This window comes from Lepidochelys kempii, chromosome 13 (assembly GCF_965140265.1).
Source record: "Lepidochelys kempii isolate rLepKem1 chromosome 13, rLepKem1.hap2, whole genome shotgun sequence".
Classification (NCBI taxonomy): Eukaryota; Metazoa; Chordata; order Testudines; family Cheloniidae; genus Lepidochelys; species Lepidochelys kempii.
In genome coordinates, this window is record NC_133268.1 from 35,270,780 (window position 1) to 35,292,468 (window position 21,689).

Sequence of the window (21,689 nt, forward strand, 5' to 3'; positions counted from 1 at the left end):
TAAACCATTAATTTTAAGGGAGAACTAGGCAAATAGATGAGTGGGATTGCTTGTGATGGGGAGGAGGGCAGGGCTTGGCAGCCCTGAAGCTCCTTTCTGGTTCATGTCTGATGTTCCTAGAAGCTCATGCTTCCAGGTTTCAGCTAGTCACCTGTGGGGGTCAGGAAGGGAAATCCACCCCCCAAAAAAAGTTTTGGCTTGAGTTTGGGTTTTTTTATGGGAGGGGTTGTTTGTGTTGTTGTCTCTTCCTCAAAGCATCAGGGATGGCCAATGCTGGAGATGGGACATTGGGTGGGGTGGACCAGGGCTCTGAGGTGGCACCCAGCATTCTCTGTCTCGGATGCTCAGCTGGCTGGTTCTTGCTCACATGCTCTGGGTCTAACTGATCGCTCTGTGTGGGGTGGGGAAGGAATTTTCCCCCAGATCAGATTGGCAGTGACCTTGGGGGTTTTGCTCCTTCTTCTGCAGCGTGGGATGTATCTCATTCATCAGGGTTATCTGGGTGTAACCCTTTCCCTGCTATTGCTGGGGCTCTGGTGCTCGTCAGTCCCTTCTATTCTCTGCCTGTGGCACAAAACAGTTTAGCTTCCCGAGGGCTCTCCTACTTTGGTCTAATTTCAGCCATGGGGTGGTCTTGGTGGCCTGTGATCTACAGAGGTCAGACAAGGTGATCTGGTGGTCCCTTGTAGCCTTAAACTCTAACCCAGGAGTCCAGACTTCCAGACTCTGCTCTAACCCACTGGATCCCACTTTCCCACTCCTCTCCAAGAATGATGGATAGATCCCAAGAGTGCTGACTACCCTTCACTCCCTGCTATAAGCCGCTGGACCCACTGCCCTCTGAGAACTGGTAAAAGAGCCCCAGAGTCCTGACCACTAGACCCACACACCATATCAATTTTAGGCATTAACGGAGGCTGTCCGTCTCTGAGGGGCGTCCATCCGTTATCTTTCAAGGGAGTTTGAGCCACTTAATAAATCACACGGACCAGACTGCAAATCCCTTGGCGTAATTAGCTTGTTTTGATGTCTGAACTCTTCTCGCTCTGGGTATTGATGATTTGGGCTGCTGGCGGAGTCAATTAAAGAACTGAGCTGAATTTGCTGCTGGTTCCTGCTTGAAAAGTTGGAGCCAGGCAATTAAAAGGAAAAGTTACCTGATTTGCTGAGAGAGCTGAGGGGAGATCCAAGTCCTGGGAGAGGGGTTGGGGCTGTGGTCAGGACTGGGAGTCCCAGGCGGAAAAGGGAGCTGTGTCTCCAGGGTCCATTCAGCTCTTGGTCTCTGGCAATGAGCAGAGCTATTCAGTCTCAGGTTCACATGGACCCATGCAATGCTGGGAACAAGCCCACTCATTACACATGGACCCCACTGCACAGAGCAGGCGGATGTCACTACTGAAAGGGGGTCTAGTTCATCACGGTCCAACACAAGGCGGTTGGGATGAGAGACCCCTGTCCTAGGACCACGCTCCACACTCAGGCACGGTAGAACAGACCTAGTGCAGAAATGAATGGGAGCTCCAGGGGGGATGAACTCTGCACCTGACAGCCCATGGAGAGGAGCAGGGGGGGAAGTCACTTGAAAAGTTCCCATGCACCCGTTGTCATTTATGCATGCTCCACCCCTCTAGTTACCAGGCTCCCTCCCACGTCCGAAGACATAAGGGGCTAGATCCACACAGGGAACTTACACCCAGTGTAACGTTTAGGTTCCTGCTGCCCCATGCAATCCAGAGCCCCTAGGTAGGTGCCCAGGCTCCACAGACCATGCATAGGGATAGACGGGTAACTACAGCCTGGAGCCACCAAAACTAACCAAAGGGAAATGCCGAGGGAGGGGTGGGGCCAAAGTCTGACCCTTCAAAGGGTCGCAGGCACCTATCACAACTGGGACCCCTCTGTGGGACCTAGGATGAACCTGTGAATTTCCCTAAATCGTTTTATGAACCATCCGTACGGCTCTGGGCTGATCCCCTTGGCGGCCCTTGCCCCCTGGGGGAAGGAATCGGATCTCTCCCTAGGCCACGACAGACCAGGCCAGGTATTCACAGAGCCACTAGGACCTTCTGGATTGCACGTTAGGATGGAAGACCCTAGAGAGATGCGGCGAACCTCAGGGACCGAAGACAAACCCCTAGCTGCAGAGCCAGCTGAACGTGTTGGTGGCTGTATCTGGAGGACAAAGACATGGCGGGGGGGGGGGGGGGAGGTAACTCTGTCAATGAGAGCTGGGCTCACCCAGGTAACTTGCGTGCTGGGGACTGAGGGCCAAAGACAGCAGAATGGGGCGTGGGGGAGCAGGGCATGGACAGGCCCCAGCTCTCACCAACAGGAACTGTAACCCAAGTCTGCCTCCCTCCTACCAACCCAAAGCCTGGCAGCCTGCAGCCAGAGGACTGATAAAGGGTCCCCTTGGGTTGAAAAGGCTGTTTGGTGTTGCTGCAGATCCGGCCTGAGGACACTGCGCCCTGCAGGGATGGAACAAGCGTCCCCCAGGAGTTTGGCCCAGCCGGGGAACCCCAGAGAGAGACAGGGATCACTGGTGCCCCCAGGCCAAGATGGGGAAGCCTGGCCCTGTGGAGCTGGGTGGATCCCTGGGGCCAGCCCAATAAGGGGGAACTTCCAGGATATTTGTCCGCAGGTATCCTACCGTGCAGGGGCACTGGGACGTGCAGTGGGGCTGGCCCTTGGTCTCTGTTGTTCCACTTCGTATGATGCTGTCCTTGGCTCAGAGACTTGAGCCTGACTTTCCCCCTCCCGGCTAGGTGCCCTGACCACTGGCCCACAGTCAGTCCCACCAGCTCGTGGCTGTTTGGTTATCTGACACCCATATGAGGCTTAGAAAAGACCTGGATCAGAATGTGTCCTCCCACCAGGCAGGACCCTATAATAAGGATCTCAACTGGGGTCTCCTCCATCCCAGGTAAGTGCTCCAACCACAGAGCTCTAGAGCAGTGGTTCTCAACCGGTGCTCCAGGGTCTGCGAAAGACTCAGACTGAAAACGGACTGACCAGAATCCAGCTACATGTAGAGACGTAGATTTCCAATGGCTCCATGCTGCCACTCAAAATTTCCAAAGAAGTCTGCATCGCCATTCAAAACTTTTTAGGAGCCCGCCAATGAAAAAAGGTTGAGAACCGCTGCTCTGGAGTATGCAGAAGCGTCCCCTCCTCCTCCAGGGCTTAGACTGAGCCAGGGGTCAGGGCTGAGGGGGCTGACGCTGGCCCACTAACCGCAATTTAGGAACGCACCAGGTTAGGCAGCAGCTGAGTGGGATTTGGATAAGTGTATGTCTACACAGCAACTAGATAGCTGGGAACCTCCAACTTCGCAGGGTCCTAGAGCCCTGACATCTACACAGCAGTGAAACAGCTCCGCAGCCTGAGCCCCAGAAGCCTGAGTCGACTGACACGGGCCAGCTGCTGGTGCCTACTCACTGTGTAAACTCTCAATGGATCTGCCCGAGTCACCTCTGCTATCTGAGTAGTTTTCCCTCTGCACTGTGGGGCTGCCTTAGTCCCGGGGGACTGATCAGCTGCTCAGAGTCAGAGCTGACCAGGGCTGCATCTCCATTTGCCTTCCTGAGAGAAATACTCGACACATTGTGACCATCGAACAGTAGTTAAAGAGACAGACAGACAGGTGATTGTGTAGGGGGAGGGACCGACTGACACCACTCACCGACCATGGACCTCATCGATAACAGATTTTATTCATTATTTATTTATTACAAAAGAAAAACAACAACCTTTAAACATATGATAAAACAAAAAGAACCTTCCAAAAGAAATATACCACCGCTCTGTACACACACACACACAGAGCAGGGCCCTGGGCCACACCCACTGTGAAAGGGCCCTAAGGAAGTCCGACCCCCAAACCTATAGGGACTAGGCAGCTACAACACCCCTTAATAACCTTTGAACGTCCCCATGTCATAAGCCAGACAAACCAAGGGGGGTCAGGGCCAGTGATTCCAGCCCATGGGAAGGAAACAGGAAGGGGGAGTGTGGAAAAGGAGAAAAGGCAGGGCACAGGTGCAGATGGAAGAGCCATTGGTGGCCTTGGTAGAGGTCTCCTAGTCCCAGTGCAATTTCTTCACACCTGGGATCAGCTCATTGGAGTGATTTATTGGGGTACCAGGGGCAGAGCCTGGGTAGAGCTCATTGCTATGGGAGATTGGACAATGTTGAGTGGAGAGAGAGTGGAAAAAGAGGGACCTCTGTCCCTCTTTTGGGGGGAGGGGGAGAAATCACTCAGTCCCCATCCTTTGCCTCCATACCCAGTTGTAAATCCCCTGCTGCCCCACAAGCCTCTCAAAGCCATTATACTTATGGGACCCACTAGGGGGCAGCAGAAAACAGGACAAGTCCGACCCCTCCAGCAGCAGCATGGAGGGCAAGGAGCTATCTTTGCACATTCCCTCCCCACAGCATCATTCGCTCTGTGCTCGGTATGCCACAGTAGCTGCCGCCTGGTTGCCAGGTCCCTGCATCTTGCCGTTCACCACCAGCAGGAGTGGGGTATCCAGACGGATCCCAGGGAAGGAGAAGCTCTGGGGGTACCGTGAAGACAGAGAAGTCAGTCAGAAGGGTGGTTAACTCTGAATCCTACTGATGACTGTTTGCACATTATGGGTTGAAAAATTCCCCACCCATCTATGAGGCAGGGCAAATTCCACTGTTAACTCCTACTGATGGTGATTTTCATTTCATGTGCTGAGGTTTTTAAACCTGCCTAAGGGATCTGGGTGCCCAAATTTAACAAGTGTCAAGAGCCCAAATTCCCTAGGCAGCTGTAAAAAACCTGAAGAGCCAGTGTGTCGTCCTCCCACCTTCCTGCAGAAGACTGAGATGTGTTCTAGTGAGGGAGGAGGTGCCCAGTCTCCCAGCAACGGTGTGAAAATTAACTCTTTCCTTGCTGGGCAGTTAGTGGGCTTCTGCTTCCCTGGACATGGGAGTGATTATTGGGGTAGGGAATTGCAACCCCCCTCCCCCAATTCAAAGTCATTTCCTCTACCCCATAACAAGGGGGCTGGGAAAGACACATCGCCCCCATCGTACTGTGACAAAGGCCCCATCTGGCGTCTGTGGCCCTGTAACTGAGGTCTAACAGCTCACATAGGAAGTGATGCACGTAGCAGACAGGAAGTCTCGAGTTCATTCATGCCTTCCGCCACCACAGTGGGGGTGGGAAGATACAACAGGTGGAGGGAGGGGCATGAGGAAAGGGTGGGGATTAATCTTTAAACTGACGAAGAGCTACAGTCCTATATCAACCTGCTATCTCTGGTGTCTTCCCATATCCCTCCACCCACAGGGCCAGGGCTAGGAATCCCACCAGCACTAAGCCAGGGGCAGGGAGGACCGAGCCACACTCACCTTGCCCTGGTGCTGGACGTGGTGATGCCGGAGATGCGGCTCAGGGATGGCCACTGAGTCGCCGATGAGCACACCCCAGCTCTGGACCATGTTATAAACAGTGACAGCAAAACAGGGGCCCTTGGAGTCAGCCAGGCCGAATGTGCTGCCAGAAAACCAGGCGAGAGTGTGAGTAAGGTGATGGGACAGGAGGTGAGGGGATGGATGGATGGTGCTGAGGATGCATAGATGGAAAGCCACATGGATGGCTATGAGAATGGCTGGATGGGTGTACGGAACTGAGGAAACGGATGGATGGAGTTCAGGACACACAGATGGACAGAGCTCAGAATGGACAGAGCTCAGGACTGACAGATGTGTAGCAGGAGAATAGGCAACATCAACAGAAAGCACTGAAGTTGGAGGGATGGGAAGATGGTACTCACAAGGGCACCTTCTCATCCGTGGTGAGGCTGAAGATCACCCTTCCCAGCACTACGGCCCCCGTGTTCACACCTGGCTGTAGGGCACTCAGAAGCCGATGCTCCAGTGCCACCTTCTGGCCTGAGGACCCCTGGTACCGCCCATCCCCACAGGGGCCCAGCTGGGATGGGCGCAGGCTTCCCAACATGCTCTGCAGCTTCTTAACCTTCACTTTGCCCTGCAGGGGGAGGAAGGAGAGCAGGGTCACTGACTGAGACATGTCTCCCTGTAGGCCAGCCAGGGAAGGGCAGGGAGCAGGGGAGATGCTCTACCTTGTTCTCCAGGAGACTGGTGAGTCGCTCCAGGAAATCCAGAAGCTGCTGGTGGCGCTGCTGGGGTTCGGGCCAGGTTGGATCAAGGGCCGCAGCATGGGAAAACCCCTCCAGGGCCTCCGTGTAATTCTCCTCATATTTATGCAGCTATCCCAAGTGAAACACAGCATAGTGCTACTGTTACAGCAGTGGGGCTTGGCACCAGGACTCCTGGGTTCTGTTGCAGGCCTGAGGGGGTCTAGTGGGTTAGAGTGAGGGGGCTGGGAGCAAGCACTCCTGGTTTCCATTCCTGGCTCAAAGTGTGAGGGGAGTAGGGAGAAGCCCCTACTGGGTTAGAGCAGCGTGCGCAGGGAATCAGGATTCCTGGGTTCAATTCCTGGCTCTGGGAGGAGAGTGGGGTCTAGTGGTTAGCCAGAAAGTAGCAGTGACGCACACACACTGGAGCAGGGCTCATTTCTTCCAGCAGGGGGCAGCAGGCACAGGGACACAGAGCCCCCTAAAACCACACTGGGACACTGATGCTGGCACTGCCTCCCAGGGGAGAGTGCCCCTCCTGAGCCCCTGACACCTTTCAGTCACACCTTCCACTCCCCTCCCTCCCACCTTCTCACCGTAGCTCTGTTGAGGTGCAGGTCCGGGTTACAGGATGCTGTAGGATCCACCTTTTCCTAGTGTGGAGAGGAAATCAACATCAGAGCGCCCCCTGCTGAGCCTTCTGCCCTGCTCCCTGCAGCACAGGGCTCCCTTGCAACCAGCAGAAGACAGGGCAGTACCTACCGCCTGGGCATAGGCACTTAGGGCCTGCTGGGAGATACTGGGGTTCTGGCCGGTGTTGAAAAACAGCGAGAGGTAGGCATTTCCCAAGATGTCTGCGGCAGAGAGACACAGAGGTTAGCACGGAGAACACACGGACATCAAAGAAGATGAACAGCTGGCTGGTTGGAGGCATATAGCTGTGAATAGAGGATTAAATGGATGACTACAGCTGAGGATGGGTGGAGAGATGGTTATAGCTGAGGATGGACAGACTGAGGCATATAGCTGAGGGGAATGGATGGCTACAGCTAAGGATGGAGGGATGGCGGGACACTGAGGATGGAGGTTGAATGGATGGAGGGATGGATATAGCTGAGGATGGTGGGTTGAATGGAGGGATGGTGAGACATAGCTGAAAATGGAGGATTGAATGTAGGGATATTGCTGGGGTACATTATCCTCCCCACAGAGTCAGGTGAAGGGCAGGAAGTTGCAGAGCATACTGAGAAGCCTGAGCCCTTCCCAACTGGTACAATGTTGGGTCCCAGTGTCCCTTGAAGCAGGGAGTTAACAGGAGCGGTGCCTGGGGGCAGGAAAGGGGCTGTCACTCACACCACGAGCGGCCATCCCGCATATCCATCTGGACAGCCAGCTTGGCCTGCCGGACACTGTCCATGACATTCTGGGCGTGCTGCTCTGTGCTCTCGGCTCGCAGCTGCCGCAGCACCATCGACAGATTCTGCAGCGAGACCTTGTTCTTCCGCTGTGGAGGAGACACGGAGCCAGGGTCAGCGACTCAGCCCGGCTTCTCGCCTCCCGTCCTCTGCCTTCAGATCAGCCAGCCTTGTCTCTCCTTCCCTCCGCACCCCTCAATCGGCCCTTCGGCCCAACCAGCCCTGTCTCCCCTTCCCAGGATCAGTCCCTCAGCCCAGTCCCCACCTCTCCCCCCAGATCGGCCCCTTGGCCCCAGCTACCCAGCCCTCCAATGGGCAGCTGGGTCTCTCCCCTTTCTATCCCTGGTATTGGCCACCCCAGCCCACCGGTATGCCTGGAGGTGGAACTCACATGCCCCAGGGCCCCAGAGAAGCAGGTGTGGGCTGCTGTGATGTCACCCTTTTTCCAGTAGGCCTCGCCCAGCTGGTTCCAGGCCTCCACCAGCTCCGGGTCCAGCTTCACAGCCTTGGCCAGCAGCTCCTCAGCCTCGGGATTGTAGTCAGGTGTAATGTTCAGAGCCTTCCCCTTCAGCATCAACGCCTGAGCCCGGCCCTGGGAACAGCCTGGAGAGATAGAGCCGCAAAGGGAGGGCATAGCCTGTGGCTCAAATCCCCTCCGGCCCCAGGGCATTGGGCTGGCTGGGTCAGGGAGTGAGGAATGTGGCATGAGGCCTTTCCCTTCTAGGGAGTGCCAGCTCCAATCCAGCCCCAGGGGGCCCTAGGTCTGGCTGGCTCATGGGGGTGGGGAATGGGATACCAGGTTTTCCCCTCTAGGGGAGGGCTTGCATTTCCCTCTTATACCCGGTTACCATCTATCTCGCCCATCTGCTGTAGTGTTTTCTCCATTTCCTCCACCACGTCCTGCTGCTTTCTCCCAGCATCCTCCATGCTGTGGCTTTCAAAGTAGTGATCCCGGAAATAGTACAGGCCATCGACCAATTCCTGTGAGGATGAGGGACAGGTGGATGAGAGAGGCAGGGGTGGGAAGGAGCACATCAGTAAACTACACCCTAGCAGCAGCTGCCTAAGGGGGCATGTAGCCTGGCAGTTAAGGCACTGGACTAGCACTCAAGAAACCTGCGTTCAAAGCCCAGTTTTACCGGAGACTATGCCTGTAACCTTGGGTAAGTCAGTAGGCTAGGAATTTCAAAGGAGCCTAAAGGAATGAGGCCCCCAAATGACACTGAAAGCCAACTGAGCTCCTAACTCCTTTGGCCTCATTTGCAAATCCCTGTAACTGAATCTCTCCATGCCTAGGTTGGGATTTTCAAAGCTGGCTAAGGAATCTGGAAATCAGTTCCCATTATTATATGTATTACCATAGCGCCTAGGAGCCCAGTCATGGCCCAGGGCTCCTTTGTGCTAGATGCTGTACAAACACAAAAAAGAAAAAAGGAGGACTTGTGGCACCTTAGAGACTAACCAATTTATTTGAGCATAAGCTTCTGAAACCTGTACAAACACAGAACAAAATGGCTGTCCCAGCTCCAGAGAGCTAATTCCTGGGAACTGGGCTTCCCAATCCAATACGCTGTTCTGATCTCATCAATTTTTAGATGACAAGCTCTTCAGGGAGGCACTGTCTCACTGTGGGTCTGTGCAGCATCCGGCACAATGGGCCCTCACTTCAGTCAGGGTCTTGGCAGCACCTGGCACAACAGGATTCCGATCTTATTAGAGGTCTGTGCGGTACCAGCACAGCGAGGCCATGATCACACTTGGGTATCATTCTAAGTGCCCAGAGGATCAATCTGTAGATATGAGCCCTATCACCTGACGTATCACCTGTGCAGCCTCTCATGGCTTTCACCACGGTTATTATTAATAATATGTCTTATGGTAGCTCTTGTCCAACGTCAGAGCGCACATTGTGCCGGGCACTGCACAGACCCCGACCGAGATCAGGGCCCCCACTGTGCAGGGCGCTGCACAGACCCCGACCGAGATCAGGGCCCCCACTGTGCAGGGCGCTGCACAGACCCCGACCGAGATCAGGGCCCCCACTGTGCAGGGCGCTGCACAGACCCCGACCGAGATCAGGGCCCCCACTGTGCAGGGCGCTGCACAGACCCCGACCGAGATCAGGGCCCGCATTGTGCCGGGCGCTGCACAGACCCCGACCGAGATCAGGGCCCCCACTGTGCCGGGCGCTGCACAGACCCCGACCGAGATCAGGGCCCCCATTGTGCCGGGCGCTGCACAGACCCCGACCGAGATCAGGGCCCCCATTGTGCCGGGCGCTGCACAGACCCCGACCGAGATCAGGGCCCCCATTGTGCCAGGCGCTGCACAGACCCTGACAGAGGCCCCCTATTGTGCCGGGCGCTGCACAGACACAGTGGGAGACAGACCCTGCTCTGAAAAGCTCCCCTGTCTAAACAGGCAAAGGAATGACCATCTCCCCATTTTATAAACAGGGAAAGTGAGGCACAGAGGGGGAAGTGACCTCCCCAAGCTCAATGGTGGAAGTGGAAATGGGACCCAAGTCTAGTGCCCCAGATGGCCTCTTAAAGCCGCAAATCTCAGTGACCCTAACACAGTCAGATTCCTCCCCCCTCCATCTGCTAATGATTTTAATTACAAACCCAATACACAGTTGATAAAGGCAGTGTACAAATGTTACATCCCAGGGCATTTTACAGGCTGTTTCCCATTACAGGCCTGTTATTTGCACCCATCTTGGGCTGGGGACTTTAAAGAGCAAAAGGAAAATGGCTAAACCCACCCAGATGCTGAGAGAGAGAGTGCAGGGAAAAACACATGACAAAGGGAAGAGGTTAATTCACACACAGGGATTGCAAAAGCAGAAGGCACTGTAAGGGAGATATAGGGCAAGGCTCCGTGTGTGTGTCTGTGCATGTAACAAAAGGATTTGTGTGTGTGCACCTCTCTGTGTTTGTGCAGGAATCAGTGTGTGTGTCATTGTGTGGGTGCATCGTGTGCGAGCAGGGATCAGTGTGTGCGCAGGGATGAGTGACGGGGTGTGTGTGTGTTTTTGTGCAGGGATCAGAATGTGTGTCGTGTTTCATTGTGTGTGTGTGCACGCAGGGATCAGTGCACGTGCATCGGTGTGTGTCTGTGCTTTGCTCGTGTGTGCACACTGCTTTGTGTGTCTGTATGTGTGTGCATATCTGTGTGCGTACGGGGCGATCGGAGTGTCTGTGCCTTGCTGTGTGTGTGTCTCACAGCCCGCAGCAGCCGGCAGACGCAGAGTTCGCGCCCCCGGCCGTGGCCACTCAGCCAGGCAGCAGCCCCCCCGGTACCTGCAGGGTTTGCAAGGCCTGGCGGCTTCCTCCGGCTCCCTCCTCAGCCATGATTGCGAGCTGAGCTGAGCTCCGCCCCTCCCTGCGCCTCGGCGCCTCGGCGCGCTCCGGGCTGGGCTGCGGGCCGAGCAGGGACATCTACAGGGTCGGCGGGGGAATGCTGCACAGCCCGCTGGCTCTCCCTCCCCCGCGCCCGCAACCACGCCCTTGCCACACCCCCCAGACACAGAGCCCCGCATCGCGACACCCCCCAGACACACAGCCCCGCATTGCTCTGCACCCCCCAGACACAGAGCCCCGCATCGCGACACCCCCCAGACACACAGCCCCGCATTGCTCTGCACCCCCCAGACACACAGCCCCTGCATCGCGACACCCCCCAGACACACAGCCCCGCATTGCTCTGCACCCCCCAGACACACAGCCCCGCATCGCGACACCCCCCAGACACACAGCCCCGCATCGCGACACCCCCCAGACACACAGCCCCGCATTGCTCTGCACCCCCCAGACACACAGCCCCGCATTGCTCTCCACCCCCCAGACACAGAGCCCCGCATCGCGACACCCCCCAGACACACAGCCCCGCATTGCTCTCCACCCCCCAGACACAGAGCCCCGCATCGCGACACCCCCCAGACACACAGCCCCGCATCGCTCTGCACCCCCCAGACACACAGCCCCGCATCGCTCTGCACCCCCCAGACACACAGCCCCTGCATCGCTCTGCACCCCCCAGACACACAGCCCCTGCACCGCGACACCCCCCAGACACACAGCCCCTGCATCGCTCTGCACCCCCCAGACACACAGCCCCGCATTGCTCTGCACCCCCCAGACACACAGCCCCGCATTGCTCTCCACCCCCCAGACACAGAGCCCCGCATCGCGACACCCCCCAGACACACAGCCCCGCATCGCTCTGCACCCCCCAGACACACAGCCCCGCATCGCTCTGCACCCCCCAGACACACAGCCCCGCATCGCTCTGCACCCCCCAGACACACAGCCCCTGCATCGCTCTGCACCCCCCAGACACACAGCCCCTGCACCGCGACACCCCCCAGACACACAGCCCCTGCATCGCTCTGCACCCCCCAGACACACAGCCCCGCATCGCTCTGCACCCCCCAGACACACAGCCCCTGCATCGCTCTGCACCCCCCAGACACACAGCCCCGCATTGCTCTGCACCCCCCAGACACACAGCCCCGCATCGCGACACCCCCCAGACACACAGCCCCGCATCGCGACACCCCCCAGACACACAGCCCCGCATTGCTCTCCACCCCCCAGACACACAGCCCCGCATCGCGACACCCCCCAGACACACAGCCCCGCATTGCTCTGCACCCCCCAGACACACAGCCCCGCATCGCGACACCCCCCAGACACACAGCCCCGCATTGCTCTGCACCCCCCAGACACACAGCCCCGCATCGCGACACCCCCCAGACACACAGCCCCGCATCGCTCTGCACCCCCCAGACACACAGCCCCGCATCGCTCTGCACCCCCCAGACACACAGCCCCGCATCGCTCTGCACCCCCCAGACACACAGCCCCTGCATCGCTCTGCACCCCCCAGACACACAGCCCCTGCACCGCGACACCCCCCAGACACACAGCCCCTGCATCGCTCTGCACCCCCCAGACACACAGCCCCGCATCGCGACACCCCCCAGACACACAGCCCCGCATTGCTCTGCACCCCCCAGACACACAGCCCCTGCATCGCGACACCCCCCAGACACACAGCCCCGCATTGCTCTGCACCCCCCAGACACACAGCCCCGCATCGCGACACCCCCCAGACACACAGCCCCGCATCGCGACACCCCCCAGACACACAGCCCCGCATCGCGACACCCCCCAGACACACAGCCCCGCATTGCTCTGCACCCCCCAGACACACAGCCCCGCATCGCGACACCCCCCAGACACACAGCCCCTGCATCGCGACACCCCCCAGACACACAGCCCCGCATCACGACACCCCCCAGACACACAGCCCCTGCACCACGACACCCCCCAGACACACAGCCCCGTATCGCTCTGCACCCCCCAGACACACAGCCCCGCATTGCTCTGCACCCCCCAGACACACAGCCCCGCATCGCGACACCCCCCAGACACACAGCCCTGCATCGCGACACCCCCCAGACACACAGCCCCGCATTGCTCTGCACCCCCCAGACACACAGCCCCGCATCGCTCTGCACCCCCCAGACACACAGCCCCTGCACCGCGACACCCCCCAGACACACAGCCCCGCATCGCTCTGCACCCCCCAGACACACAGCCCTGCATCGCTCTGCACCCCCCAGACACACAGCTCCTGCATCGCGACACCCCCCAGACACACAGCCCCGCATTGCTCTGCACCCCCCAGACACACAGCCCCGCATTGCTCTGCACCCCCCAGACACACAGCCCCGCATCGCGACACCCCCCAGACACACAGCCCCTGCACCGCGACACCCCCCAGACACACAGCCCCGCATTGCTCTGCACCCCCCAGACACACAGCCCCTGCATCGCGACACCCCCCAGACACACAGCCCCTGCACCGCGACACCCCCCAGACACACAGCCCCGCATCGCGACACCCCCCAGACACACAGCCCCTGCATCGCGACACCCCCCAGACACACAGCCCCGCATCGCGACACCCCCCAGACACACAGCCCCGCATTGCTCTGCACCCCCCAGACACACAGCCCCTGCACCGCGACACCCCCCAGACACACAGCCCTGCATCGCTCTGCACCCCCCAGACACACAGCCCCTGCACCGCGACACCCCCCAGACACAGAGCCCCGCATCGCGACACCCCCCAGACACACAGCCCCGCATTGCTCTGCACCCCCCAGACACACAGCCCCGCATCGCGACACCCCCCAGACACACAGCCCCGCATTGCTCTGCACCCCCCAGACACACAGCCCCGCATCGCGACACCCCCCAGACACACAGCCCCGCATTGCTCTGCACCCCCCAGACACACAGCCCCTGCATCGCGACACCCCCCAGACACACAGCCCCTGCACCGCGACACCCCCCAGACACACAGCCCCGCATCGCGACACCCCCCAGACACACAGCCCCTGCATCGCGACACCCCCCAGACACACAGCCCCGCATCGCTCTGCACCCCCCAGACACACAGCCCCTGCACCGCGACACCCCCCAGACACACAGCCCCGCATTGCTCTGCACCCCCCAGACACACAGCCCCTGCACCGCGACACCCCCCAGACACACAGCCCCGCATCGCGACACCCCCCAGACACACAGCCCCTGCATCGCGACACCCCCCAGACACACAGCCCCGCATTGCGACACCCCCCAGACACACAGCCCCGCATCGCGACACCCCCCAGACACACAGCCCCTGCATTGCGACACCCCCCAGACACACAGCCCCGCATTGCGACACCCCCCAGACACACAGCCCCTGCATCGCGACACCCCCCAGACACACAGCCCCGCATTGCTCTGCACCCCCCAGACACACAGCCCCGCATCGCGACACCCCCCAGACACACAGCCCCTGCATCGCGACACCCCCCAGACACACAGCCCCTGCACCGCGACACCCCCCAGACACACAGCCCCGCATTGCTCTGCACCCCCCAGACACACAGCCCCGCATTGCGACACCCCCCAGACACACAGCCCCTGCATCGCTCTGCACCCCCCAGACACACAGCCCCGCATCGCGACACCCCCCAGACACACAGCCCCGCATTGCTCTGCACCCCCCAGACACACAGCCCCGCATTGCGACACCCCCCAGACACACAGCCCCGCATTGCTCTGCACCCCCCAGACACACAGCCCCGCATTGCGACACCCCCCAGACACACAGCCCCGCATTGCTCTGCACCCCCCAGACACACAGCCCCTGCATCGCGACACCCCCCAGACACACAGCCCCTGCATCGCGACACCCCCCAGACACACAGCCCCGCATTGCTCTGCACCCCCCAGACACACAGCCCCTGCACCGCGACACCCCCCAGACACACAGCCCCGCATTGCTCTGCACCCCCCAGACACACAGCCCCGCATTGCTCTGCACCCCCCAGACACACAGCCCCACATCGCGACACCCCACAGACACACAGCCCCGCATTGCGACACCCCCCAGACACACAGCCCCTGCATCGCGACACCCCCCAGACACACAGCCCCGCATTGCTCTGCACCCCCCAGACACACAGCCCTGCACCGCGACACCCCCCAGACACACAGCCCCGCATCGCGACACCCCCCAGACACACAGCCCCGCATCGCGACACCCCCCAGACACACAGCCCTGCACCGCGACACCCCCCAGACACACAGCCCCGCATTGCTCTGCACCCCCCAGACACACAGCCCCACATCGCGACACCCCACAGACACACAGCCCCGCATTGCTCTGCACCCCCCAGACACACAGCCCCTGCACCGCGACACCCCCCAGACACACAGCCCCTGCACCGCGACACCCCCCAGACACACAGCCCCGCATCGCGACACCCCCCAGACACACAGCCCCGCATCGCGACACCCCCCAGACACACAGCCCCGCATTGCTCTGCACCCCCCAGACACACAGCCCCGCATCGCGACACCCCCCAGACACACAGCCCCTGCATCGCGACACCCCCCAGACACACAGCCCCGCATCACGACACCCCCCAGACACACAGCCCCTGCACCACGACACCCCCCAGACACACAGCCCCGTATCGCTCTGCACCCCCCAGACACACAGCCCCGCATTGCTCTGCACCCCCCAGACACACAGCCCCGCATCGCGACACCCCCCAGACACACAGCCCTGCATCGCGACACCCCCCAGACACACAGCCCCGCATTGCTCTGCACCCCCCAGACACACAGCCCCGCATCGCTCTGCACCCCCCAGACACACAGCCCCTGCACCGCGACACCCCCCAGACACACAGCCCCGCATCGCTCTGCACCCCCCAGACACACAGCCCTGCATCGCTCTGCACCCCCCAGACACACAGCTCCTGCATCGCGACACCCCCCAGACACACAGCCCCGCATTGCTCTGCACCCCCCAGACACACAGCCCCGCATTGCTCTGCACCCCCCAGACACACAGCCCCGCATCGCGACACCCCCCAGACACACAGCCCCTGCACCGCGACACCCCCCAGACACACAGCCCCGCATTGCTCTGCACCCCCCAGACACACAGCCCCTGCATCGCGACACCCCCCAGACACACAGCCCCTGCACCGCGACACCCCCCAGACACACAGCCCCGCATCGCGACACCCCCCAGACACACAGCCCCTGCATCGCGACACCCCCCAGACACACAGCCCCGCATCGCGACACCCCCCAGACACACAGCCCCGCATTGCTCTGCACCCCCCAGACACACAGCCCCTGCACCGCGACACCCCCCAGACACACAGCCCTGCATCGCTCTGCACCCCCCAGACACACAGCCCCTGCACCGCGACACCCCCCAGACACAGAGCCCCGCATCGCGACACCCCCCAGACACACAGCCCCGCATTGCTCTGCACCCCCCAGACACACAGCCCCGCATCGCGACACCCCCCAGACACACAGCCCCGCATTGCTCTGCACCCCCCAGACACACAGCCCCGCATCGCGACACCCCCCAGACACACAGCCCCGCATTGCTCTGCACCCCCCAGACACACAGCCCCTGCATCGCGACACCCCCCAGACACACAGCCCCTGCACCGCGACACCCCCCAGACACACAGCCCCGCATCGCGACACCCCCCAGACACACAGCCCCTGCATCGCGACACCCCCCAGACACACAGCCCCGCATCGCTCTGCACCCCCCAGACACACAGCCCCTGCACCGCGACACCCCCCAGACACACAGCCCCGCATTGCTCTGCACCCCCCAGACACACAGCCCCTGCACCGCGACACCCCCCAGACACACAGCCCCGCATCGCGACACCCCCCAGACACACAGCCCCTGCATCGCGACACCCCCCAGACACACAGCCCCGCATTGCGACACCCCCCAGACACACAGCCCCGCATCGCGACACCCCCCAGACACACAGCCCCTGCATTGCGACACCCCCCAGACACACAGCCCCGCATTGCGACACCCCCCAGACACACAGCCCCTGCATCGCGACACCCCCCAGACACACAGCCCCGCATTGCTCTGCACCCCCCAGACACACAGCCCCGCATCGCGACACCCCCCAGACACACAGCCCCTGCATCGCGACACCCCCCAGACACACAGCCCCTGCACCGCGACACCCCCCAGACACACAGCCCCGCATTGCTCTGCACCCCCCAGACACACAGCCCCGCATTGCGACACCCCCCAGACACACAGCCCCTGCATCGCTCTGCACCCCCCAGACACACAGCCCCGCATCGCGACACCCCCCAGACACACAGCCCCGCATTGCTCTGCACCCCCCAGACACACAGCCCCGCATTGCGACACCCCCCAGACACACAGCCCCGCATTGCTCTGCACCCCCCAGACACACAGCCCCGCATTGCGACACCCCCCAGACACACAGCCCCGCATTGCTCTGCACCCCCCAGACACACAGCCCCTGCATCGCGACACCCCCCAGACACACAGCCCCTGCATCGCGACACCCCCCAGACACACAGCCCCGCATTGCTCTGCACCCCCCAGACACACAGCCCCTGCACCGCGACACCCCCCAGACACACAGCCCCGCATTGCTCTGCACCCCCCAGACACACAGCCCCGCATTGCTCTGCACCCCCCAGACACACAGCCCCACATCGCGACACCCCACAGACACACAGCCCCGCATTGCGACACCCCCCAGACACACAGCCCCTGCATCGCGACACCCCCCAGACACACAGCCCCGCATTGCTCTGCACCCCCCAGACACACAGCCCTGCACCGCGACACCCCCCAGACACACAGCCCCGCATCGCGACACCCCCCAGACACACAGCCCCGCATCGCGACACCCCCCAGACACACAGCCCTGCACCGCGACACCCCCCAGACACACAGCCCCGCATTGCTCTGCACCCCCCAGACACACAGCCCCGCATTGCTCTGCACCCCCCAGACACACAGCCCCACATCGCGACACCCCACAGACACACAGCCCCGCATTGCTCTGCACCCCCCAGACACACAGCCCCTGCACCGCGACACCCCCCAGACACACAGCCCCTGCACCGCGACACCCCCCAGACACACAGCCCCTGCACCGCGACACCCCCCAGACACACAGCCCCGCATTGCTCTGCACACACACACCCAGCTCCTGCACCCCCCACAGCCCCTACATTCATCTGCACTCACATAGCTCCTGCACTACACCCCCCCACACGCACAGCCCCGGCATTACTCTGCACACACAGTTCCTGCACTGCACACACACCCCCAGTCTCTGTTCTGCACCCTCCGCCCAGAGCCCTTGCATTGCTCTGCACACACCCAGCTCTTGAACTGCACTCCCCACAACCCCTGCATTGCTCTGCACACAGAGGGCTCCTGTACTGCACACCACCACCGCCACTACCCCTGTATTGCTCTGCACAAACGTACTCAGCCGATCGCTCCCTCCCCCCACAGCTCCTGTATTCCTCCCCCCCCTTCCACACACAACCCCTACATTCACACACACTCACACACAGTTCTGGCGTTGGTCCCCACACCTCCCCCCATTTACCAGCCCTCTATAGCCGAGCCTGGGGTCTCCACACTGCCCACCTCGCCCACTTCAGGGATCTCTTTTTAATTCCATGCCCTGCTAGGGTTGCCAATATCCATGTTTCTCCAGGATCATCCCTTCGTAGCTGTCCTGGGAAGTCGGTCTGGGAGCCTGGTACGTGCTGCCAGCTGTCCAGTGTGACAGTCTCAGGACCATTGCGGTTGTCCCATGTTTTTGCATCTCAGAGGTGGCAGCCCTACAAACCTCCCAATAGTCTTGGGTTTTGTGGGACTGTCCTGCTTTGATGCCAAGCCCCATGTCCCAGTTGAAGCAGCTCCTGTCCTGGGGCTGGCTGGGCTCGGTTCCCTGCTCCAGGCATTGTGCCCTGACTCCTGGTGCATGGGGTTGAAGTTGTGACTGGTTCCCCCTGTGGTGCCACCTGGAAGTGGGGTTCCACTGAACCCTCTGACCTACCAGCCTGGGCTCCCTCTCACACTGTGCTGCTGTGATAAACTGTAGACCACTCCCAGACTTACACTCTTACCAGCATTTGCACAGGCAGGGACACACCCAGCTGCAGTTACATGCAGGCTGACCAAACAATAGAGAGGCTACAGCCAAGGTACCCTCAGCTTCCCAACTTAGGACGCCAGAGCTGTACTGCTGTGCCCTGGTCAAAACTCCGACCAGTATGAATTTATTACCTGGAGAGGATGTGGAGAGGAATATGCAACAAACTTGTGTTAACCAAGTTGAAATTTTTCCCCAGACATTTAGTTAAAGGCTCATTGGTTTAGATTAAAACATAAAACAAGTTTATTAACTACAAAAAGATAGACTGAGTGATTATAAGGGATAGCAAAAGATCAAAGCAGATTACCTAGTAAATAAACAAAAATGCAAACTGATCCTAAGATACTAGAAAGACTGGATATGAATTAGCTATTTCTCACCATGACTGATGACACAAGCAGGCTTGCAGGTTGTCAAGGCACAAGCTGAGCTTGCTTTGCAGCTTGGGCTCCGGAACCCCACTCCAAGTCCTTTTCTTCCAGAGCTTCTCTCAGGTGTTGAGTTGTGGGGGAGTGAAGAACAATAGATGATGTCACTCCCTGTCTTATATAGATTTTCCATATAGCGGGAACCCTTTGTTTCAAACTTGGGTCTCAGACCAGTTTGTGGAAAAATACAGGTACCCAAATGGAGGTCAGAGTCATGTGGCCTGGTCACATACCCTTGCAGAGTCATAGCAGCCATTACTTACAGGTTGTCTGGAGCATTCTCAGGAAGGCTCACCAGGTGGGAAATAAACTTCTCCTAAGGCCTGTTGTTTTTCCTAATGGCCCATTACCCTGAATAGGCCCTTCCCAACTATCTAGACTGGAAGCATCTTCCCCAGTGAGTGTCACCCAGGTGTAACTACATTTGAAATACAGATACATAGTCAATATCCATAACTTTAGACACAAAAATGGTAATAGGATAGGATAGGATAATAATATTCACATAGGATAATAATATAGGACACAAAAAGAAAAGGAGTACTTGTGGCACCTTAGAGACTAACCAATTTATTAGAGCATAAGCTTTCGTGAGCTACAGCTCACTTCCTCAGATGCATCTGAGGAAGTGAGCTGTAGCTCACGAAAGCTTATGCTCTAATAAATTGGTTAGTCTCTAAGGTGCCACAAGTACTCCTTTTCTTTTTGCGAATACAGACTAACACGGCTGTTACTCTGAAACCTGTCAATATAGGACACATAGGATAATAATATTCAGCAAATCATAACTTTTCCAATGACACCTCACAAGATTCATCTTGTACAAATTGCATTATAATTATGTCATAATGATCATAATCGTCCCCCCATGATGAATATGGGGTGCAGTGTCACAGAAGCAATGCTTGTATTTAGCCTGGCCCCGTCGAGTGGGGACACAGCCAGGCCATACCTGGACATCGCTGTGACTCTGTACACCAGGAGACAGAGCACAACACCTGGACCGGGGAGCCTAGCCCAGCCATCCCCGCAGGACAGGAGTTGCCACTGTAGCGCGAGCATGGAACAGGCTTGCTCTGCAACTCCCCCCGCCACCCCGTCAGCCACCCACCCTGGGGGCAGCACCTGACCCCCCCAGAGGCCTCCCACCCCCCAGGCAGCACCTAGCCCCTCACATCCCCAGGCCTCCTTTCCCCTGGAGGCAGCACCCATCCAACTTTAGCCACTTGAAATATTGGCATATTGGAAATATGACCCTACCCCAGCCTGTGCTGCTCACCTAGGGTTGCTGACTTTCCGATTTCTGAAAACAGGACACCCCTGCTCCGCCCTCTTCCTTGAGGCCCTGTCCCCTGCTCCGCCCCCTCCCCAAGGCTCTCCCCCAAACTCACTCCTCTCCCCTCCAATCAAAACAAAAACACCGAAATCCCAAAGCAGGAATTATTGCAGAAAATGGCATGTTTCCTACCCCCTCTTTCAATCTTAACCTGTATCACATGTTCTGAGGAAAAGGGGGTGTTTGAAAATTTGCTACAATACTTATATTCATATTTGTCAGGGTGCTCTGGGAAGTGTCAAGGAGTTGCTCATTACTCCTGCAGTAGGTACCATTACCTATATCCCTAACACTGCACTGAACCAGAGATGCTATAGAAAAGAAGAGGGAAAAGACTGCTGCCATAATAACCCTTCAACAGAGAACAGCAGGGATACTGATAGTTACTACACAAGGTACTGTGTATCAACATGAAATATAAAAAAAGAAAATGCATTTCAGCAACAGAAACCTGCTATGATTCTCCCTCTCTCCTCTATACAATGAAAGCAAAACATGGACTTTTGCTTGCTGCATTTTCATTTTGGCTGAAAAGTTAATTCTTGCCCTCTCCTCTGTCCAAAGAGACAGCACCCTAGCCTTACCTTCACCAGAATCACATTTAGATTAGGTGAAACACTCCTCTCTACAGAGATCTCTGTGCTATACACAGAAAAAGTTCCACGGCTCAACTACGCAAGTCCTGTAATAACCACAAACAGGCAGTGGGTATTTAGGACCCTCTTTAAAACACATCACTAAGGAAAAAATGTAGGGAGAAGGAGAGATACTGACTCTACTGAGCTAAACCTCCAGCGCACCCCCCCCCTCCAAAAA

At 58.7% G+C, this 21,689-nt stretch overlaps 1 protein-coding gene across 2 annotated transcripts; it reads right to left on the reverse strand.

Annotated features, from left to right (window-relative positions):
• Positions 1-3,694: 3,694 nt before the first annotated feature.
• TTC5 (tetratricopeptide repeat domain 5) lies at positions 3,695-20,077 on the reverse strand. Of its 2 annotated transcripts, none has more exons than XM_073308537.1 (10): positions 19,490-20,077; positions 8,395-8,527; positions 7,938-8,149; positions 7,485-7,635; positions 6,894-6,985; positions 6,728-6,784; positions 6,117-6,263; positions 5,808-6,022; positions 5,383-5,527; positions 3,695-4,556 (listed from the first exon to the last, which is right to left on the reverse strand). In XM_073308537.1, the coding sequence occupies exons 1-10, from the start codon at positions 19,490-19,492 to the stop codon at positions 4,437-4,439; spliced, it is 1,275 nt and encodes a 424-aa protein (XP_073164638.1). In that variant the 5' UTR covers positions 19,493-20,077; the 3' UTR covers positions 3,695-4,436. The 2 variants fall into 2 exon arrangements, with proteins under 2 accessions (XP_073164638.1, XP_073164637.1); XM_073308536.1 differs by lacking the exon at positions 19,490-20,077 and adding an exon at positions 10,849-10,987.
• Positions 20,078-21,689: the final 1,612 nt, after the last annotated feature.